Raw genomic sequence first — 15,392 nt, 5'->3', positions numbered from 1 at the left:
AAAAGTTGATAGCTGGCTCCCAATAATATAAAGTTTTCAAAAGATTTCAGCTGAATGTTTGAAATTTTTTCCCTAATAAAAAAAAATGGCAAGGAGAATTTTAAACCAATCTGGCCAAATTTGGAAACTTTTTTTGTTACTGTTGTCAAGGAGCAAAAAAGAACTTAGCACAGAATTCCAAATAAAAATAGGTAACTTTATACAGTATAATACATGTAAGGTAATGTATGATGCAATACCGGTAGTCCTTGACTTATGACCAGAATTGAGTTCAAAATTTATGTTGCTAAGTAAGATTTTTAAGTGACTTTTGCCCCATTTTACAACCTTTCCTACCACAGTTCTTAAGTGAATCACTGCTGTTGTTAAGTTAGTTACACAGTTGTTAAGTGAATCTGGCTTCCCCATTGATTTTGATTACTACCTGTAATATCCAGAGCACTGTTAAATATCTAATTCAAGTCTACATTCATAGTCATAATTAGATAACGCATCATCTTTTGGGTCATCTTTTCAAAAATATTTCCTGACCAGATTCCTCAATGACTGCAACAGTGACAGAGCTTCTAATGCAATGCCTTAACTGGAAAAGCTGGGATACATTCAGAGTTTTATGTGTCTTGAAATTATCCCATGTTCAACTGCATAGCACTGTCAAACATTAGCGCCGGAAATGTTTTATGACATTTTGCATTATGTCATAAACAGTTCTATGGTATAAAATGTTTTATAAAACTTGTCAAATTTCAATTACACTGAAGTCAAGTCATGATTTTGGACAGGTTGTGTATGTTATCCAATTTGAGGTATCCTGGTTCAAAACCTGTCATATGGTGCACTATTTAAAAATTACAGGAATCAGAGTTTTAATGTAATAATGAAAATAAATTACACAATAAAAACCTTTCAGCCATTTTGCTATTAAATTAGCCATACATTTTGCTGTTAAAATGTGGCCTTGGAATTGCTGAATGAGATTATATATTTTTAGTTTCTTCATCTAAAAGAAATCAGATACCTGAGATACTTCATCTAAAAGATTCCTCAGAATGCCCTGGAAAGTTTGCTAAAGATGTAATTGATTCTGTGTATTTTATATTTTTTAGTTCTTTAAATTATTATGTTTCACCCATTGAATCCTGGTCTGGGACCTTAATAAAAGATTTGACTTGGTAGTTGATCAATTAATATTGGAAGTATACTGGATCATTCATTTTTAGCAGTTTTTAAGATAGCCAATCAAAATTACTTGTAAGCATTGAATAGGTTAACCTAAATGTAATCAGATCTCCAAATGTACAGGTGGATAAGAAATAGAATAGTTTACCATGCAATAGTTTCAAAGGGAAAGATGATTCTTCCTCACCTTTGGTTGAGTTCCAGCACTAATATAGCTATATGCAGATAGATCTTTATGTAGATACAAAGATCGCAGAAGCTGCTCAGAGCCACCTTGAAGAAGCTAAAAAGATAAGGATCAGTTACTTGAACCAATTGTGTTGATAAAGGAGAGTATTGGTAGCTCAGGGTTGAAATGAGGGTCCTTGGTGCTCTCTAAGGTTGATTTCCCCCCCTGCAGATGTTTCATTATTCAAACTAAGTAACATCATGAATCCTAGTTGCTAGCAGTGATGACGTTACCTAGTTTGGGTACTGAAACATCTGCAAGAAAACTACCAAACCCAGAAAGCAGCAAAGACGCCTTACATCAATTGCCTTTTTGGTGCTATGTATTATTAATATAATTGCCATCTAAAACACTGTCTTGATAGGATAGTCCATGTCTCAAGCATGTGGTATAAAGGACATTGAACGAATATAATATTCAACAGTGAAGAAAGCAAGCATTGTAACAGCTGCTCCTTTACTAGTCACTCCTGACAAGTTACATTCTCTCTTACATAAGGCTATTTTGGGGAGGAAAAAGTATATGCTTTGAGTGGCATTCAACCCCAACTATCTGCTACTGATTACCACTCAATGCTACTGATACTTGATTTATCTTTAGGATCTTCCTTCTGGAATCTCAGCTAAGGGGTGTCCTTCATTTAAAGACTTCTGTTTCTCCTTTCGTCTTTTTTTATCCTGTTATGAGAGATGCAACTTTTAATGGAGTTAAGTTATTACATATTCAAGAACTCGTGTTTTTTCAGGATTAGGAAACTTTCTTCTGGGGTGGGGTGGGGTTCAGAATGGCTAGCTTCCCAAAATATTTAAACATGTTCATTGTTTCATCTAAACCAAGATATGTTGGGGGGGGGGGGTTGAATATATGATATGATCATATATGATCAACATATGATATGTTGAAATGACATTGAAATTGGCTTCTTTCACTGGAGCATAATGGGAAGTGAGTCCAGCTTTATTATTATTATTTTGAAAAAATGTTGAATGGCATGGAATTTTAATCTTGTGTTTTTATTATTTGTGGGTTTACTAGCCATCTAGGTTGTTTTATATAATGTAAGTGATCATATACACTTCTCAAATAAATAAATTCAGTGGTACAGTCTTCACACTCTTCCAGTAAAACAATAAACAGTGATGCTTTACCAACATGGTAGCCTGGCATAAAAGTAAAGTAATACAGAATCCTACTTTCCAAAAGAAACAGACATTGTCTTTTGTAAAAGGCTACCCTAAGGCACTATTAGCTGTTTCAGAGGTATCCAAGACAGGCATCCAGTTACCATAATTGCTAGCAGGGACAGAAGGCAAAACCATGAAGTATATATGGAAATTATTTCCATCTGCAAGCTAGAACCAGTATGATCTTCTCTTCCAAGGAAAATAAAAACACCAAGTAACATTACATTTGGATAAAGGAAATCTGAAGAGTCGGTCTTTGAGCCTCAGAGTGGAATAAATTATCTTCTACAGCAAAATGGCTATACAAAGACTTGTCCTTTGCACTGTGAATGAACTAGGGGAGAAAGAGGGATGTAACAAACTGATAGGATAAAACAATGAAGAACATTACAAATAAGAATAGGGTGCTTTTCTCTGAATTTACAAGTGGTCACCCACACAGTGCCTAATTTCATAGTTGCAACTCACCTGGTAGAAGGAGTGAAAGTTTCTCTCTCCTAGTTGCTGCACAATCACCCGGGACTAGAAGAACAGGGAAAGAGCATGACCAAACACGGTTGCTAATTTATTTTTTAATCTGTACTATCATAAGCAAACAGTTTACATTAAGTGAAGTATCGAAAACAGGCTCTTTTTAAACCTAATTTTGCCCTACTTAAATAATAAATCTCTTAGGAGGAAGAAGGCTTAAAGGGAGACGGGATTACACAATTTGTGTTATTACAATGTAATGTAATATAATAGATGATGATGATAGTTTATTTATTTGTTGAGTGCTATGGCTATTAGCCATCCAGAGTCATGTGAGAGATGGGAAGCCATATAGGTCCTTTAAATAAATTAAACAAATAATGAGAGACTTGCAGTACAACAGTGGCATAACAACCATTTGCAACGAACCAAATTTAGTGCCATTGTGTTGGCAATCCCTCCAAAGGGCAGCTAGTCTTTTAAACAACTTTATTCAGTACAACCAAGGCAGTGGTGGGTTTCAATTTATTTTACTACCGGCTCATTCGTGCGTGCGTGCGTGCGTGCTTACATGCTCACGCAACACTTTTGTGCATGTGCAGAAGCGTCTGAGTGGGTATACAGAACCTCCCACCATCACCACTACCAGTTTGCCCAATCCGGCAGAAACCCACCTCTGGACCAAGGGTAGAATACCTTCTGGGATAAATCAGTTCGACAAGTAATAGCAGGACTTCAGTAATGTTACTGGTTAATGTTTCATTTATCTTAATCTGTTAAGTGAACCATTTGGTTGTTGTAAATATGAGCCCATTTATTCAATAGAGATTTACTGCAGGAAAATGTAAAAAAAAAAAATCCAAAAACAAAATGTGGTCACATGACTGCAGTATGCAAGTGTCAAATGCTGGAGATGTGGTCACATTACTGGGTGGACGGGTGGGTATGCTGCAATCATAACTTCATGGATGGGTTATAAGTAACTTTTCTTTGAATAATAGTTTAGCCAGAAATTGTTCTATTACAAAAGGATGGAAAGGTAAATCAGACAGATATCAGAGGGCAAGACACAGCTAAAGTGGGAGTTTATTATTAACAGTAACATTTTGAAACAAAAACTGTTGCATGGTTTAAATTTGGGAGATGAGAGGAATACCTGAAAAGTAACTCCTAAATAATCGAACCTTCAGTGCTTATTCCAAGATTATCTTTCTAACAGAGTAACAAAGCAGAGAGAGGGAAGGAGAAAAGGGAAAATAAACATACAGTGTATGTTCTGTATGGATGTTTAAGGGCAACAAATGCTGTTGCTTTAAAAAATAATTCTGCATATAGTCACAAAACAGAAAGCTAGACAGCACTTAAAAAGTGCCCTATCATCTATTCCATTTTTAACTGAGGTTTCCCATCAGGCCACGAAACATGTAATAGTAAATTTCCTTACAACCACATGATCATCTATTTAAAACTATGGTCTCTGTTACAATTATATTTACTGAAAGTTTTGCAAGTTAAAGCCAACTTTCTCATACACTTAGCATTATCCCCAAAACTCACTTCAGTTTTCTATTATGAATCCAGATGCTTATAATATAGTAAATGTTACTAATTTCTGAAAGTTATCTGTGGAGGAGCATGAAAACCCTAGTTACCTTTTCCAGCAAGTAATTATTGATATGTCCACCTATGGGGTCTCCTTTGAAATCAAAATTGATATCCATATATTTTCCAAAGCGGCTGGAGTTGTCATTACGGTTAGTTTTCGCATTGCCAAAAGCTTCCAGAACACAGTTGGATTTCAGCAGCATGTTCTTCACCCTTTAAAGAACACACATGCCCAAAAACTAATAGTAAAGGAACCTATGTCAGACACAATGTTTTTTATAGGTAAGAAACCTAATGGCCATCTTTGTTCTACTATAGGCTAAAGGAGTCTGTCTTTCAAAATGTGGTCAGCAGAAAGCCATCCCAAGCAAATAACAGATCCCTAATTCTCAAATGTTCATCTATAGCAAGCTTTATTCTATGTTTAGGAAAGCAGAAGTACAGTGGTCTAGTCACTCCCATCCTTGTAGTGTTAAAAGCTCCTTCTCTCTCTGTGAAGCCGACTATGAATTCCAAAATTATGTTCAAGGCCTTAGAGGCTTCAGAGAATAGATCATCATGTCAAAATATATAGATAATATTGTTGAGATTAAGGTTCTGTCTAATAGCAGAAATACCAAGAAGAAAGTGAAAGCAGCTGTATCCAGATTGCCTGAAATTCAATCCACTTTAAACCCGACACATTAAAATTCTCAGAAGATAATAAACCAGTCAATGGCAATTACTTTTGGGGATGTAAGCACTTCTTATGCAACAGAAAGTTGCTGTTAAAGGATTTAGGCCAATATTCAATATTAGAGCCCAATAATGTACCTTGAACATTTGATACAATGTTTTCTGTGTTCTTTTTTCTTTTTGGTCTTTTTTTTTTTTACCAGAGCTCTTGAGAAGCTAAACATTTGCACCTATTGTGGCACCTTCATTTCTACTTTTGCCTATGGAGCAATTATATTTTGCATTCAATTAAATCAAACATTCCCCCCTCCATAGCAAGCGCCTTTACCTTTCAACTTCAGCTCTCTGACTCGGATTGGTAATGGCAGCTATGTACTGCATAATGTATTTACTTGCTTCTGTTTTACCTGCTCCGCTCTCCCCTGAGGGCACAAATGAAAGACAGGCATCAAAACACAATTTCATCTATTTCGCTAGCTAAAGAGAACAAGTGAGCTTTGAGCTTCTTGAACTTCTTTATTATTCAAGTAATTAATATTAAACTCTGTGTCTTCATGCTCAGTTTCCAGTTCAAGAGGAAAACTGGGCAAAACCTTGAAAATCTTTATAAAAGTTGGAAAGAAAAGTACACAGTATTGGACTAACAAGTCCTAGATTTAAAAAATAAAAAATAAAGTGGAACGGGAGAGCATCTGGCAAATAAATTTTACAGGTTATATTTACAAAAACCTACAAATTACATCTGATATATAATATTTCTCAGTGTCTGGAGTTTGTAAGCCTCTGGATGGGGAAGAACTGAGGGGCTATGGATTTTAGGGTCCACTGGATTCAGGGTTTTTCCATCTTATGATCTTTGGACTCAAATAGATCCAACATGCAATTTGAGGTCTCATGGACTCACAATTTCTTTTTGAAGAACAGAGGGCAGCTATAATGAGGAAGGCTTCTCCATAACTTTGTTTTTTGATCTCAGTTGCATCCCTTCCTGGATCAAGAGACACTATTCAACACACGGGCTTTAGTCACCTCTCAAGTTTATTAGTGCAATACATGGAGTGGCCATTGAGGATCATCTGGAAACAGTAGCTGATCCAGAATTTGAAAATACCAGCAGTTCTGGATACACTTCAATACTGTACATCCATGTTACATTTTTGCTATGGGAACTGTACTGGCTGCAAGTGTGTTTCCAGATGGAATTGAAGATGCTGGTTGTTACACCTTTAAAGCCTTTCACATCACGGGGCCGGCTTTTTTTGTGGAATATTTCTCTCTGGTTGTTTCTATCCATCCCTCTAGATCTAACAGAAGGAGTATGTTCTGGATCCCTCCAATTAAAGAGTGTCCTCTTATGGGACCTTGGAAACCTGCTTGTTGTTGTTGGCCTTGACTCTGCTGGCCTTCCAATAAGCACTCTATGTATTCCAGGACAAGGGATAGGTAGGTCCCATTTTTGTATTGTCTTATTGGGTTCATCTTCTATGATCACCCTTGGCTTTTTATTTCACTAATAATTGTTTTTATTGTTTTAGCTGCCCAGGATTACATCTACTAGATGAGTAGCCATTTAACGTGAATGAATGAATGAATGAATGAATGAATGAATGAATGAATGAATGAATGAAGGAAGGAAAGAAGGAAGGAAGGAATATCACTCACTCACTAAATCATAGAACCTATTCAATTATAACTAATCTGGACTCACACTTTACACAAAATCACCAAATGGTCAGTTTGTAATGCAATGTAATATAAGAACCTAGTTTTAATCTTCCAGCTTTGTTTAAAGTATCACCAGAAGGGGAGGTAGCAGGTATCTCTGACGCACCTGATATTACAATGCATGTGTCCTTTGATCGCCTCTTCATGGCTTTATATGCTGCATCTGCGATGGCAAAGAGATGAGGTGGCCTCTCATACAACTCACGCCCTTTGTATTGCTCAACTATATCACGGCCATAGATGTTCAAATTCTTGTAAGGATTTACAGAAACCACTACTTCCCCAATAAATGTGTAGATCCGTCCCTTTTCAAACCTAAATGGTGCAAGACAAAGGTGACAGAAAAATTAGAAAGTGTTATAAAGCAGACAATATCACATAACTAACATGAACTTTGTACTTTAATGAGAATTTCATTTCATCATACTTTTTCCTCATGACTAAAGAATTTACTAACTGAAAATAAGCAATATTTGAAGAGTTACATCAGTAACTCTTCTATTATGTACGGGCAGAATTATGTACACTGTGTATGCCTTTTAAGTTCTTGTAAATGTAGAAACAGGATTAGGGCATGTAAAAATTCAGGGTATTCATGAATGTATGCCCAGACGTATCCTTAATGTTGTATCTCTATTAATAATAATACTTAAATATGTGATATATCACAATTCAAAACTCTAAAAATCCCAGAAAAAAAACCAAGATTTTAATATTTAACTTACAAAATGCCATGACAAACCTTTTGTTTTCTACTGGGAATTTAGTATTTCTACCAGTATACCATTAATCCAAGTCACTACAGAAAAGTAGCACTGCAGATTATTTATTTATTTGTATCCTAGCTTTATTAGTTTTACCCAAACATATCCAACAAACTGTCCCCCATTTTTTTCATTCACCTGTGAGGTGGGTTGTGGAGAGAGAGAATGACTGGCAAAAGGCACCCAATTGGTTCTTATGACTAAGGTGGGACTTGAACTCATGATCTCCCGCTTTCTAACTGGGTTCCTTAACTATTAGACCAAACTGGCTCTTTTTAAATTTGGTTCATGATAAAAGATAATATATTTTGAGTCCAGGGCAATATTTTCTCCTCCCGTTTTATTTAGAACAACTTTTGCATCACAACAACCTGTTAATGTTTTTCTACCTCTAGATCTCATCAGCATGTTTCAACTCTACAGGATTTGATGGCTGATGGAATCTCAGTCCTTTTTGTTCTCAAACATTACACACTGTTCTTCATCAATCACAAGGCAAGATATGACAAATATTATTTGATAGCTCCATTAGACAAAGAAATAAAAAAAACCAGTAAGTAAGGCAAAGATAAAGGTTCCCCTCGCACATATGTGCTACTCATCCCCAACTCTAGCGGTGGGGGTGCTCATCTCAGTTTCAAAGCCAAAGAGCCAGTGCTGTTCGAAGACATCTCTGTGGTCATGTGGCCGGCATGACTAAACACCGAAGGTGCATGTTACCTTTCCACCAAGGGTGGTTCCTATTTTTCTACTTGTATTTTTACATGCTTTCGAATTGCTAGGTTGGCAGAAGCTAGGACAAGTAATGGGAGCTCACTCCGTTACGTAGCACTAGGGATTCGAACTACCGAACTGCTGACCTTTCTGATTGACAAGCTCAGCATCTTAGCCACTGAGCCACCACAGCCCTAAAGCCCTGACTTTCAATTATTTTTTTAGTGACCATTGAAAGTTACCATAGCCCTGAAAAATGGTGACTTGTGACTAATTTTTACCGTTGCAGCAATCCAATGGTCATGTGATAAAAATTTGGCTGCTTGGCAACTGGCATATATTTGTGACAGTTGCATTGTCCTAAGATCATGTGATCACTCTTTGTAAGCTTCCCAGCCACTTCCAACAAACGAAGTCAATGGAGGAAGTCAGATTCACTTAACAATTGGATGATTTACTTATCATCTGCAGTGATTCGCTTAGCAACTGTGGCAAAAAGGTCATAAAATGAGATGCAAATCATTTAACAAGTGTCTTGCTTAGTAATGGAAAATTTGGGATCAATTGTATAAGTGGTCTTCAACTTATGACTACAATATGGACCAGTATTTCCTCTACTTTGAAAGGTGGTTATTAAGTGAGTCATGCCCGATTTTACAATCTTTTTGGCAACAGTTGTCCAGTGTATCACTGCAGTTGTTAACTGAATCACGCCCTTATTAAAGAATTAAACTTCTCCCATAGACTTTGCTTGTCAGAAGCCAGCTAGGAAGGTCATAAACGGCAGTCACATGGCCCCAAGAAGCTGAAACCATTGTAAGTATTGGTAGTCCTCGACTTCTGACCACAATTGAGCCAAACATTTCTATTGCTAAATGAAACAGTTAAGTGAATTTCTCACTATTTTATGACTTTTTTAGCCACAGTTGTTAAGTGAATCACTTTAGTTGTTCAGTTAGGAACATGGCTGTTGAGTGAATCTGGCTTCTCCATTGACTTTGCTTGTTAGAAAGTCGCAGAAGAGTGAGCGAAAGACACTGCAACTGGTTATAAATATGAGTCAGTTGCCAAGCATCTGAATTCTGGTCACAAGGTCATGGGTATGCTGCAATGGTCTTGTGTGAAAAATGGTTATGTTACTTTTTTCATGGTATTGTAATTTTGAACAGCCACTAAATGAACTAAATTAACAATTATTGGATCCTCACAAAAAAATAGCAATTGTACTTAAATGCATTGTCATTAAACATGGCATTGAAAAAAATAGGTAACGGGTCAAGCAAAAATACAACAAATTCCTGTTCCACCATGGTGAGAAATTGAGTCTATTTGGTCTGAAGTAGCATAATTTATTTTAGGTTTATTCTGGAGATGAATATTAAATCTAGCAGAATAATATCTCAACTGTGTTCTTGTATGTTGCTAAATTAAATAAAGTACTATCAGCAGTTACAATTTTGTTTCATTTAACATCAATGTATAACCAGAACTGTCAAAAGTATTTCTCTTTCTTTTTAGATATACCAGCTCTTCTCTTCTCTCTTCCTTTCTGGTTTTCTTTTTTTTATTTTCTCCCTTTGTCAAATGCTTCTCTTAGCACTAGTTCCCTGTGTCATTTTAGGATTCTGCTTGAGTTACTAAAAGAGAAATGGTCAGTTAAGCCTCCTTCTGGTTTAATAAAATGCAAAAAATTATCACACGTCCAGTGTTGAAATAGTTCCTATCAAAAGCTTTACCAAAATCTTACCAAAAACAATATTTTGCATGTATTCAAAAGTTTTGCATTACATATTGCTTTAAAATTTGGAATTCTGCTTAATTTTTCTACCATGGAGGCATACTACTTTTACTGATGTCTTGAAGCATACGTTTATACTTGAATTTTTAATACATTTTTCAATTCAGTGTTCAGGGCAGCCAATTTCCCCGAGTAGGAAATGCCATTGTGTGCACATTTGGTGTCCCTCCTTTCCTGTATGGGACAAAAACATCAAGGACAGTGAAAGGACAGATTATTTTATTATACAATATTCTGAACTGAGGCAAATTCTTCTATAAAGGAAGCTTGGAAAGGAAGCATATTTAATTCAAAGGTTGCCAACAGGTCCAAACTACTGGCCCAACTGTAAACCATCCTCCTGGCCTATACCATAGTGTGTGTGTGTGGGTGTGCGCGTGCACACACACACATATAGACACATTAAATTTTTAAAGTAATATATTCTATGGTGGCACAGAACTATTGGAAAGGAAAAGATATATGGTGACAGCACTGACAGCTATGGGAAGGATGATCACAAAAGAAAAAGGATTTTATGTTGGCAATTTTATTTAAAAACCTAAATATTTTCCCCTTTAATTTAAACTAGAATTAAATATTTAAAAGTCATCCAGGGATATGATTCTCATTTATTTTCAATCTTTCTATTCCGTGTTACAGATAACAAAAGAATGGATGGATATTGCAAAGTAGCCAGCTCCTAGAGAATGCATTTCAATTCACAAGACAAGGCTTTAAAAAGATGTTTTCACTTTGGTTTTTATGACAAGTGAAATGCCAGGACAATTACACTGTATTCAATATATTTATATGTAAACAATATATATATATATATATATATATATATATATATATATATATATATATATATATATATATATATATATATATATATATATATATATATATATATATATATATATATATATATATATATTTAAAAAAGATGTTTTTCTGGCTCACTGCAATTTTTATTTACTACAAAGCAAAAATCTTGGATAAAAAGAAGCAAAAGTCAAATCATAAACAGGGGAACACATGAATGCTTTTCTATCTATTTGCATCAGAAGACATCCTAAACCATTCCTCCCCCATATTGTAGAGAGAAAATAAGCTTGGAATGTCTGTTTTATCCATAGACATTAGGAGAGAAGAAGAAGCAAAAGAAAGGCAATGGAGGATAGAATGACTTCCTAGAAAACACAATAAATCAACAAGAGCTATTTTCACTGCCATCTCTCTGACTGAATTTTAACTGACTTTCTCTAAATAGTCACCTTGTATTTATAAAGTCATGTAGACAAAAGGAAAACAAGGCAACAGCTAGAACCAAATTTCTGTATAATAAAAAGTATATGTATTTGGTACATGAAGGTTGAATTACAAATCAAAATATATGTGCCTAGAATTCATTTTACTAATATATTATGCTAGATATATTGCCAGATAACCTAGGCTGAGAATAAAAGCTTGCAGGGATTCTAAAGTCATATAATTCTTACTGACTTGGGCAGTTAAAATTTCATTTCCAAAATGATCATTTAAAAATCTTCAACAGAACATCCATGAATGTTGAAAATCATAGTATTATTTCAAATTTATTTTGAATCTTGATGTTAAAATTGTATACACCAATTCTTATTAAGCATCTGGGTTTGTGGCAGGATCTGATTTCCATGTTGGCATCATTGTGTTATTGGTTCTTCTTTCTTTTAAAAATCTGCTTCAGGCTGGGTTGTCTATATTTAAGTATGGGCTTGCTACCCAATCCCTAAAGGGAAAGCTCTCCACCTCATCCCAATTTAAATTCTATTTCAGTTTAGCCACTCCATGCATTTGCTGAAGTGAGCCACAGCTCAAAAAGCTTTTTTATTTTAAAAAATAACATTTGCTAGAAGGATCTGATAGCATGTTTTGTACCAATTTTGAAAACCATAAATTAATTAAGCTTTTCTCCTCCTTACCACAGTCCTTTGTTATCTTAGGAATGCAGAATATCAAGACTCCAAATCATTTAGATACTTGATGTAGTCTAGAAATATTTACATTTTTAAAGCTCTGAATATAATTCACATTTACTGGATAATCAGTTCTTTAGAAATATCAGCTATTCCATAAAACCCAATTGGCTATAGGAGTGCATTTAACTCCCGTTTAAGCAAAACTGATTAATTTAAGAGGTTCCCAATAAAATAGTAAAATTCATTTCTACAAACTGGAATTAGGTTTTGTCTTTGGCTTGAATTTTGTGTATACTTAATGTGAATGGCAGCACATGAATGATGTTGTGTGATCTCACCTGCTAGACAGGATTAATCCTAGTTAGCTCCTGGATTTTCAGAGTAGTGAATTACACTGGAAACTCAAAGAAAAAGAAAAAAATAATTCACATAAGGCTCTGGCAAACTATTTCTACAATACTCCAAGAAACTGGCATGGATGCAGCAATCAAATGTCATGGCTAACGAGTGTCTTTACTGTCCAATGAATTCCAGGTGGCAGCATTTGGCAGCAGCTGGATGATTACAAAAGCTAAAGAGAGTCACACCTAAATAGAATTTAAATTGGAGAATATCCAGAAATACTAAGACTGAAGGCTAGATAGGAAAATCAAATAAACATCCTGGAAAGTGTGTAACAAGACATACCAAGACATTTTATACTTATTTTAAAAACCAATACACTCCATGGGACTTACTTCTAAATAAGCTTGCATAATACTGTTACTGTTACTTCTCTGAAAAACTATCTCTTATTTTCATTTTTAAAGTCCATTTCTTTTACCTCCTTTGAAAACTGTTAGCACGATCATGTTGGCAGATAGTCCTCCACTTATGACCACAATTGAGTCCAAAGTTTCTGTTGCTAAATGAGACAGTGTTAAATGAATTTTGCCCCATTTTATGAACCATTTTTAGCCACTGTTGTTAAGTGAGGAACATGGCTGATGAGTGAATCTGGCTTTCCAATTGATTTTGCTTGTTAGAAGGTTACAAAAGAGGATTCCATGAGGCAGTGACACTGCAACCATCATAAATATGAGACAGTTGCCAAGTATCTCAATTCTGATCACATGACTGTGGAGATGCTACAATGGTTGTAAGTGTGAAAAACAGTTATAAATCACTTTTTTTCAGTAATGTTGTAATTTTGAAAGCTCACTACATGAACTGTTGTAAGTGAAGGACTACCTGTACCATTTTTTTCAGTGCTATTAGTCTCTGATATGAAATAAAAGAGGAATTAAATCATTTACATCAGGAACAATAAAGAAATTACAAATAGTGTACTACAAGCTTATCAATATCGTTCAAAGAGCAGAGGTGTTTTAATCTCTGTATTTAGTTCCCTATGGATGCTATCTTGGACTATGCTTCCTTGGCTAAATTCCATGCGCTACACAACTGCTTTCCACCAAAAGCAAACTGACCGATTACTTGGAGTATTATATTACATGAAGTATTACAATAGTTGTTGAGATTTTTTAAAAAAAGGCTTTTTACAAGGTAGCATTTTTTATCGGAGTGGATAAATTTCAATATGTCTTTGACTTACAACCATTCGTTCAGTTGCCATTCCAAGTTAGCACAGGAAAAAGCGATTTATGACTGTTCCGTGTCCCTATGGTTACATGATCAATATTCAGATGTTGGCAATTGGTTCATATTTATGTCCGTTCCTTCTCCCAGGATCATGTGATCACCTTGGCTTCTGACAAGCCAAGTCCATGGGGGAGCCAGACTCACTTAACAGCTGTAATAAGTGCACCAATTCACTTAACAACTGTGGCAAGACAGGCTGTAAAATGGGGCAAAACTCATTTCACAACTGTCTTGCTTAGCAGCTGAAATTTTGGTGTCGATTGTAGTTATAAGCTGAGGACTACCTACGTTGAGAAGGAAATATATAATCAAAACAATGCAATGTTTGGACATCAGTATAGCCAGAGCAAAAGTAGAAAATGATTTTTTACCAGGTATTTACTGGAGAATCTAGCATTACTGAATCATTATGTATTTTTCAGATCATTTATCTTCTTGAATAAAAATTTCTCACCAACTGTGGCTGGTTATTTTGGTGCGGTACTCTGCTATTTATTTATTTATTTATTTATTTATTTATTTATTTATTTATTTATTTATTTATTTATTTGTTTGTTTATTTGTTTGTTTATTTATTATATACGCAATTGACAAAACAATTTTAATCTTAAAAAAATAAAAATAAGAATTAGAAAGGAGACAACTCCAAACAATATTAAAAAAATAAAGAAAAGAAAAAAAGATAATTTATTTTATATTTTACATGTATAATCATCAGTTTACTAAGGAATTCACTACTGTATGAACAGTATAAAATATTATTAAATAATACAAAATCTGCAATAGAAGCAATATTGCTACATGTTTTGCTTAGCAGAAAATAATGTTTTTCCCAATGGATAACTCGCAGATTTCTTAGAGTTATTTCTTGACTTCTGGAATAATATCACATTTCCTATTCAATAGTTTAGCTACCTCCATGCTTATTACAACCATAATTCCTGATAGTTAAATTCCAAAGTCTTTGCTGAATTTACACGGAAACCTACCTCAAATATAGAGTTTCCTCTTCTAGTTGTCAAAGCATAATAATAAAAAAGCATAATTTCTTAATGATTCTTTAATTCCCTTCTTTCTGTTAATCGGCCACAAGCTATCAGCAACTAAGGGGTTAGAAGCTTCATTGTTTTCTTATAAAGAAATATTTTACATTTGTCTTGCTCTATGTTGCTTTGTGAATACAGAGAACTTCTAAGTACAGTAGAGCACTGTTTCTGAATTTCAGCATTTGAATTTCAAAGGAAAACTGGTACATTAGCTAAACTGTACAACACCACTGAATTAATCATATATCTATTTTTGGAATGCTAGCCAATTACTTTATATACAAAGTGGGAACACAAAGATGTTTCTTTCAAGAGGAATGTGTCCACATTTTTTAATAGATCAATTTTAGGCCCATTTATTTTAATCCAAAAGTATATATGAATTCAGATACTTATATGATGCATTAAAAAGTCATTA

General features: G+C 34.8%; 1 protein-coding gene across 1 annotated transcript in view; it reads right to left on the bottom strand.

The window, feature by feature from the left end:
- LOC106557250 (unconventional myosin-Id) overlaps positions 1–15,392 on the bottom strand; it is a 123,930-nt gene that overhangs the window by 93,538 nt on the left and 15,000 nt on the right. Inside the window, exons 2-6 of the mRNA XM_087713352.1 lie at positions 7,175–7,383; positions 5,672–5,765; positions 4,716–4,881; positions 3,061–3,114; positions 1,367–1,462 (exon numbers count right to left, since the gene is read on the bottom strand). Of these exons, the coding sequence (XP_087569478.1) occupies positions 1,367–1,462; positions 3,061–3,114; positions 4,716–4,881; positions 5,672–5,765; positions 7,175–7,383 (619 nt within the window). The remainder of the gene's footprint in view (positions 1–1,366; positions 1,463–3,060; positions 3,115–4,715; positions 4,882–5,671; positions 5,766–7,174; positions 7,384–15,392) is intronic.

Source organism: Thamnophis sirtalis, unplaced genomic scaffold (assembly GCF_051295495.1).
Source record: "Thamnophis sirtalis isolate CommonGarterSnake01/CBP01778 unplaced genomic scaffold, rThaSir2_p1.2 scaffold_4, whole genome shotgun sequence".
NCBI lineage: Eukaryota > Metazoa > Chordata > Lepidosauria > Squamata > Natricidae > Thamnophis > Thamnophis sirtalis.
This window is presented reverse-complemented; position numbering and strand designations above follow the sequence as displayed.